The sequence below is a fragment of the Sphaeroforma arctica genome (genome assembly GCF_001186125.1).
Source record: "Sphaeroforma arctica JP610 unplaced genomic scaffold supercont1.288, whole genome shotgun sequence".
Classification (NCBI taxonomy): Eukaryota; class Ichthyosporea; order Ichthyophonida; genus Sphaeroforma; species Sphaeroforma arctica.
In genome coordinates, this window is record NW_014040270.1 from 1 (window position 1) to 8579 (window position 8579).

At 40.1% G+C, this 8579-nt stretch overlaps 1 protein-coding gene and 1 non-coding gene across 2 annotated transcripts in view; one reads left to right on the plus strand and one right to left on the minus strand.

Annotated features, from left to right (window-relative positions):
• The first annotated feature begins 568 nt into the window (after positions 1 to 568).
• Positions 569 to 640, plus strand: SARC_30104. Its single transcript has one exon. It is a non-coding gene; the product is annotated as a tRNA-Cys (tRNA).
• A 1316-nt stretch (positions 641 to 1956) lies between these two features.
• Positions 1957 to 8579, minus strand: part of SARC_04849 (hypothetical protein) — a gene marked incomplete at its 5' end in the record, with an annotated part of 11924 nt that continues 5301 nt past the window's right edge. Inside the window, 9 exons of the mRNA XM_014301297.1 lie at positions 1957 to 2179; positions 2465 to 2643; positions 2815 to 2993; positions 3528 to 3657; positions 4104 to 4246; positions 4922 to 5009; positions 6292 to 6397; positions 7195 to 7309; positions 7944 to 8020. Of these exons, the coding sequence (XP_014156772.1) occupies positions 2162 to 2179; positions 2465 to 2643; positions 2815 to 2993; positions 3528 to 3657; positions 4104 to 4246; positions 4922 to 5009; positions 6292 to 6397; positions 7195 to 7309; positions 7944 to 8020 (1035 nt within the window). The 3' untranslated portion in view covers positions 1957 to 2161. The remainder of the gene's footprint in view (positions 2180 to 2464; positions 2644 to 2814; positions 2994 to 3527; positions 3658 to 4103; positions 4247 to 4921; positions 5010 to 6291; positions 6398 to 7194; positions 7310 to 7943; positions 8021 to 8579) is intronic.

An 8579-nucleotide genomic window follows, 5' to 3' on the forward strand; every position in this document is an offset into this window, starting at 1 on the left:
ACGATCAGACACCAATGGCTTCACCGAAACAACGCTTACGTACCTCGTCATAGCACATGATGGTACCCGCTAAACTAGTTACATTAACAAACTATTCAAACTAACACCGATCTCGGCGCTGATCATAAACTATTATGTGCAAAGTTCGAATCACCCCAGAGAGACCATCGAAGCCTCTTCGAACGGCTGGGCAATGCGTAATCTAAGCTCTACGAGCAGGTCGAGAAGTCTACAGGAATTTGAACGCACTAGAGAATGAACTGTAAGAATTAAGTGTCGAACTGCAGGAGGCTTATGATAAAATCGAGGGCCACAACAAAGTCGACCTCGTTTACTGAAAACCAAGGTATTAAATCGATCCCCCTGGCCTCTCCGTCCAACTGCTACAGCTCACGCCTGTACTGTAGGAAGCATTTGTTCCTGTGCAATTGTTTCATCATGGGCGATCACCTTAACGTTAGTCTCAGTTTGTGGGTTCCCTGCCATATGTGAAGTTGAAACTAAATTTGCGCACATGTTTATAATATATACGAGATATGAGAGAAAAACGTTAATGCAGAGTATATGAACGGAATTAGCTCAGTGGTAGAGTAGTAGATTGCAAATCTATTGGTCGCTGGTTCGAACCCGGCATTCCGCTCTTTTTCTTACCTTTTATCCTTTTTTTTTTTGGATATCTCGGATAGCTGTGAGGTTTTGACCTTGCAGCAGCTTTTTCGAAGAATTTATATCGTAGGTACAAGCAACGTCTTGAATCCTACTGATCCTAGCTTTACGGCTGCAGCCTATTTGCCATTCATTACGAGAACTTAAAGTCAAAACTGCAAAGTTCCTATCACAAAGGGTACATAATATAAGAGGTCGGTACCGCCACACCTCTCACCCCTGGCCTCGGTATCTATGCTCTAAAACCCTAAACCCTAAAAACCCACCAACCCACATCCAATCATCTCAACGATATAAACTCTGTATATCCAATAAATATACACATGAAAGCCGAATGTCCGGTCTGCGCTGCTGTCGGTCGACGAGGGGTATCCATCACCCCTTTTCCGGCGCTGACTTTTTGTCAAGCTGCTGCAAATATACCTGTAAAAGATTAATACGATTGGTAGAATATACTACTTCGTGCTCAACCTGGTATTGTATATCGCATACAAGCGCATATACTGCCATAGCCTACCTCGCGGATACAGTTTTAGCGTATACAATGACACTCCACTTCGGTTCACTGATCATACGCTATGTTTAAAATAATCAGTAGAATTTGTTGTTTTTACGCAGACTGACTGGTGGAGTGTAGGCGGTAGACTCAATTAAAGTACAAATATATTACTATTTCTGACGCCATTTGTGGTTTATCACTTTCTTTGTCATGCCAGCCTACTAATAATGTCTGCATCGTATTCTGATAAAAAAAAGAAGAAATGATCGACTTTGAACTGTCTCCTTGCCTTTGTGGGTGATTATGTGTTTAGACATTTCATCGTAAACCAACCCCACTGACGTGTATCTCCAATTCATGCACTTTGAAATTCATTAGATACTTCTATCATCATTGATCACTTGATATTGGTCCGAGACAAAATTTGATCTTCAGTCCAGGATTTCAGCTGACTTAAAAATCGAAAAGCCACTGATATACTGATAGTTGTAGCACATAATTATGTAAAACTGCATAAGAGTTATAAGAATAATACGATAGTATGAATTTAATACATATTGCCAGCCCATTTTCCAAATCATTGACTGGTCATACAATATCTACGGCCCGATCGTCGCCATCGCGATCGTCAAGGCTTTTATAAAAAAAGTATGATCACTGAAAACATATCAGCGATCAACAGAACGAACCACGCGTTAAACCCACCGACATAATAATGGTCAACGTAGCAAAATTCTTCGGCCACATGTCAACTAACGAAAGTGCGGCATCAATTTCAATAATTCTCAAGCTGGAAATCGTACTTTAATCATTAGAGATGCACAAATTGTGAGGCAATTATAAGATTGTAGATCCCAACTTGTCCGCCTGACAAAACCAACAAAAGAGCTCATTCTCGAATTTGCACCTCTAGTCATATTCAATATCACTATTAGGCGATAACTATGAATCGTCCTGTCCATGTTCTGCCAGTACCCGAGAGAAAGGTATATGCCCCTACTTGTTTCCCTTCTTCTGTAGGTACAAAAAGGTATTGAGAAGGTATGAGAGGAAGGTGTATGCCCCCTAACTTGTTTCTCTTCTTCTGCAGGTACAAAAAGGTATTGAGAAGGTGTGTGAGGAAGGTGTATGTCCCTACTTGTTTCCCTTCTTTTGCAGGTACGAAAATGTATTGAGAAGGTGAGAGAGGGTATAAGGTAGCAGTCCCTACTCACACACACACGAGTCATACAAATTTCCATGCCTAGCTTTTGAGATTTCTCCTAGTGATAAAAGACTGTCGTAATACAGACCGCCTACCTTTTTCTTCTTGGTATTACTCTTCTTTTTGGGTCCCGTGTTTGTGGGGTGGCCATTCGTTTGTCCATCGTTGAAATCGGCAATGAGCGCGGCATCTGAGAATGTTCCCACAGGCGCAGGAGTTTTGTGTGCCGATTCGTCGTACGCAGATAAGTCTCCGAGGCCTACATAGTGCGAGACTGGGGTGTAGAATCATGGTAGTCATTTCGTGTTAGGGTCGGTGGCTGCACCATTCTAAATACTAAAAAAGCAAAACAAATATCACAAAGACTCCGAGCCTACTATCGAATTGATCAATCTTTATCCAATAGTGTCTTTCCAGCTATGCCCAGAATTTAAGCCAAACCTACATTTCGAGCCGAAACCTAATTTATCATCGTCGTCGTCGGTGAAGTACGCGTCCCTATCGTCCAGTATCATACCAAGGGAGTCGTAGCGAATCAATCGCGGGCCGAAGTGGACAGTAGAAGGCGCGGCAGCGCTCTTGAACTGAACACCCGAGCCTACGAGCTTGTCAGCTGACATTTTCCTGATACGGAAATAGTGTGACTGATAGTAAGACGTACGTGACTGGTAGCAAGACGTACGTGACTGGTAGCAAGACTTACGTGACTGATAGCAAGACGTACGTGATAGATGGTAATAGTATGGTATGCGAAAGAGACAATAAGATACGCATGGCATGCAATATAGGCGCATGTGACAAACACGCACGTCATATAGTCGTAGACATATGAGAGCAATAGTAACACAAACTGTGATAGAGGGGTAAAAACATATACACAAACCACAGACTATGTCCAGTCTAAAAAGCAAACCACATACAGTGGAAGCATCGCAACGATATCAGAGGACGAGACACTGAGGCACTACATAACATTTACGATAAGCACTCAGTAGGCCAAGCTACACATGAACTCCATATCAGGCGCGCCTTGATTATGAACGTGAGTCATTGCAGCCATACCATAGGTATTTGTGGAAGAGGATCTCAATACATAGAAAGTATATCTAAGATGCATGCGTGTAAACGAACTGAAAGGTACAGAGATCCCGAGCATACTTAAGTGGCTCCTGGAAATCAACCCATTTCGGGTTCGTTGATAAAAGGTTCCGCAGATACGATGAAGGGGCCTCACACTCGGCTTTCAGCCGGATCAGATTACATACCAGCAGCATAATAGGCGTTTTACCTGCAAGAGAACCATAGGTGGGTTATATGAATATACATAAGCGCTACTGTTATTCCGATACCCTTGTTGGTATGACTTATCAAATCGTGTATGAATCTGGTACAATTTCAATGAAGGTAAAACCTAAGATACAAAAAAGCAAAGTCTTATCGATTTGTCTTGAGCGCTTGGTTCTCGGAACTCACTCCAGACTGAATACACATAAAACCCCAGAAGTAAACGTTTTGCATATGAGCCAGAGAGATGGCCCGAATCTTATTGGGATACCGTAGCCATGAATGGGATGAGACAGAGAAATACAAATATCTGGACGCAGGAATAACTCAACCGCTAGTTTCTATAAAAATCATAACTAGTCACCTTGTGTATCGGATGTGGTACTTTAGCAAATATGCTCCATCTAAACAGAAGAATAGAATAGTCTTAACAAGCGACAAGGTACTCACCAGACGGCCCGGCGGTGAGCTCGTCTACCAATCGTGATATAAGTTTTGGCTTGGAGAAGAAGTTCTTGAGGGTGGTCGTGTGCCCTGCTTTTAGAATCATGTTCACGAACCTGTAATATAATATATGGAAGATGCTACAATGTCTGCGATGGGGGTAAAAGACGGGTAAGGGTGTCAGTGTAACTACAGATTGAATAAATAACGACGAATAAATCGAGAAACGAAGTCAGTTCAAACGCACAATAAATATATTATTGTAAACTGTCTGGCTATGAGATAGTTTAGGGTGTTCGTATACTGGGTGAGGAGAGGGAAAGTACCGAACAGGGTAGTCACTTCTCACTTCACACACATACTATATCGATGGGAGAGAATATACATACTATATCGATAAGACATAATATACATACTATATCGATGAGAGAGAATATACTGTTCTGGATGCGGAAGTGCGATAAAACACAAACCCCGAGATGGCGGCAACTGCGCATACATACAATGTGCGTCTGACAGTCAAAGACAACACAGAGCGGATATGATTCCAGGTCACCACGCACCTCAAAGGAGAGTATAGGATTCAGTGCATGTGAACGCCTATAAGCCTCTCCTGTAAGCGAACACTACGGTTATAGGCGTTTCTCGCCAACGAACACTCATCACTTATGCATATACTAGGCCCTTGCGTACTACCATGTCACCGGCGTCATACGTGCATATACTACACATAACCACGGAAAGTTTCAAACCAGTGTTTTAGAGTTTTGACATCTCAGCGGAACCCCAAGAGTCGCCTCTGATGCGCACGCTCCACCACTTACTCATGACTGAAGAAGGATGTCGATATATTCTTCCAGTAGCTCGCTGGTATGCTTTCGAGCACATCCGCCTCCGGCAGAGTCGAGTCCTCTGTTTTAGGGCAAACGAGGCGGTTAGACTGAGCAATCGAAGTCAGATCATAGCGGTTGTGGTGTAGGTGGGACTTGTATGTACCGAACTTTCGCACAGGGTAGACATTCCACTAAACTCACCTCACGATGTTAGGACAAACTTACACACGAATCCAAAAACTTCACTCACCAGTTCGGCTATATCGCATACACGCAGTTCACAATAATCTGAGTCAAGTCAAATTGCACTGTACCAAAATAATATCAATGGGTGCTTGCCTGTCCGTTGCACTGAGTGTAGAGGAACAGTACAAGACGGATATGCACTCACAGACAGACGATGAAACGACTACCAAGTACTGGTGTCCCACACTACCTGTGGCCTAAGCGAGAACGGCGTATATGAACGTGTTTGTATCTCAGCGTAGCAGGGCAAGACGCGGTTGCTATATAGATGGTGTTCTCTCATATCATACACTTATAAGTCGTGCACAACCATATACCCTAGTCCAAACAGAGAGTATGACGGTGTTCGTATCTAAGCTTAGGGTAGAAAGTGAGGCTTTGTTCTTTACAGGCACACATTCGAGTAATGATTGGTCTAACCACTCACCCTTAGTCCGCACAGCGCCCATGAAGGTGTTTGAATTGACGCATAGGCTGGAAAGCACTTTGTTGCCACAAGGATGCTATGTACTTATACAAAATAACTTTGCTACAAAAAAAATGCACGTCAACACAGGACAGTACTGGCGTGCGCAACCACATAACCATAGTCAAATGCAGCATGTATATTAGGAAAGCATGTGAGGTATTGCTCTTTATAGACATACATTAAAGTACGTATATAGAGGTGTTGGTATCTAATAGGGTGGTAAGTGAGGTATTGCTCTTTATATACATACATTCAAATACGTATATGAAGGTGTTTGTATCTAATAGGGTGGTAAGTGAGGTATTGCTGTCTATAGACATAGATTGAAGAGCACGTATATGAAGGTGTTTGTATCCAATAGGGTGGTAAGTGAGGTATTGCTGTCTATAGACATACATTAAAGAGCACGTATATGAAGGTGTTTGTATCTAATAGGGTGGTAAGTGAGGTATTGCTGTCTATAGACACATTAAAGAGTACGTATATGGAGGTGTTTGTATCTAATAGGGTTGTAAGTGAGGCATTGCTGTCTAAAGTCATACATTCAAGAGTACGTATATAGAGGTGTTTGTATCTAAAAAGGTGGTAAGTGAGGTATTGCTCTTTATAGACATACATTCAAGTACGGACGCGCACCACCACTTACCCTTAGTCAGCACAGCGTATATGAAGGTGTTGGTATCCAGGCATAGCGTGGTCAGAGAATTGTTGACTGAATAGCCGCTGAACTTGATCGTCTGTTGCATCAGGCGCTGTAGTGGGGTCCAGTAATAAAGAATATGAGATCATCCCCCCGTCTCGAGAGTCTCTCTATTGATTGCTGGTATTATTATTATTTATAACACGACCCAAAAAAGTAAACAGTGGTATGCCGTACACTTAACTCTTAGCTTATTCTGCACAAGATACTGGACAACCCCCGGCGAGCGGACGTACCTTGAACTGTGAAGCATATGGTGTTTGTTCTAGCAATTGACATACGCACATATACACACGATGACCTTTGTAGTACTGGCAACACACAAGCATATACAAATATCAATGGTTTATAGTATATTTAAATACGAAGGATACAAAGTATTATACAAATATCAATGGTTTCAAGTATATATAAATACGAAAGATATAAAGTATAGATCCATATCAACGGTTTCAAGAATATATAAATACGAAAGATATAAAGTATATATATACATATCAATGGTTTCAAGTATATATAAATACGAAGGATATAAAGTATATATACATATCAATGGTTTCAAGTATATATAAATACGAAGGAAATAAAGTATCATATAAATATCGTTGGTTTCAAGTATATATAAATACGAAGGAAATAAAGTATCATATAAATATCGTTGGTTTCAAGTATATATAAATACGAAAGATACAAAGTATCATATAAATACCAATGGGTTCAAGTATATATATATGAAGGATATAAAGTATATATACATATCAATGGTTTCGAGTATACATACATATGAAGGATATAAAATAATATATAAATATCGATGGTTTCAAGCTTGAACTTCTCCACTGGACACACCCTTCCGGAAAAGTTGACCACGGCGGTGCACAGATCAGATATGCGAGTAAGTAAGTGTGCGTGCAAATAGTCCGGAACAAGCGGAGTTTCTGTTGATTGCGCCGTTATCGATTCCCTGGGTAGTTGGTATGTGCACAGGATCAGTTAGAAATCTGGTAAATATAGATTCCTAGACTATTTGACATGCATTTTTTGACATGTGTCATATATCTATTGGTTCACATGTATATATATATATAAATAGATATATATATATACATATATTTATACATACATATATATATACATATATATACAAACAAAGACACAGAAACACAGAGACATACCTATATATATATATATATATATATACACACATATAAATATATACACACACACATATATATATACACACATACACATATATGCAGATGTATATATATATATATATACATATATATTTATATATATACACACATATATACAAACATATATATAGATATATATGCATATATATGTATGCATATATAAATATATATATATGTATATAGACTTATATACATAGACTGTATGTGTCAATTCATGTATGTGCAATATATATACATACATATATATATATATTCATACATAGATACATAGATACATAAAAGCATACATAGATACATATACATAAATACATAGACGGTATGTTCCAGTCCGTGTATGTGCATGTAACTGAGATGGAAAAAAAGCGACATTACCGCATGTTCGTACCTAGAAATACTACTTACCATCTTGTGAACAATATATTCAACACTTGAATGGCGTGCACTTTCTGATGGCTGACAGTTGTGGCCGAGAGCAGGATCTGTAGACAATCAGAAGAAGTGAAGTGATATTATACAGTATATAAATAGAACGCTCATCTATAAAAAGAGCTCTGTCAGCAGAATTCACTTGCTACCTTAAGATGGGCAACTCAGCTGTGCATGTGGTGCAGTCGGAGTGAGATTAGTGTATAGCCTGTGTACGTTAAGCTATAAGCATGACGGCTCAACCCCTACAGATTATATGAGCTGCTAGGATTTAATAAAAGATGTGGTACTTTCTATTGAAGGCAACGACCATGTCTATCACACCAGGACTTCTATGAGACTAACAAAGTCCCCTTTGTATTTTACAGTTTAGGGTCAGGGTTACGTTGGTGCACTCATACATGTAAGCATGTGTGGATGTATCTGATTTAGTAATGTACATGCATCTATGTTTAAAAGTAATGGAACTTCAAACAAACTATCCGTCAGTCTCTGATAAAAGAACGTGGAGAAAATGTATTGCAATGCACAGAGCATTTTTTCCTTGAAATACAATCGGGTTGATTAGCCAGTGATGTGGATAGGGTTAGCTGCATGGTAGACCTCCCAGGG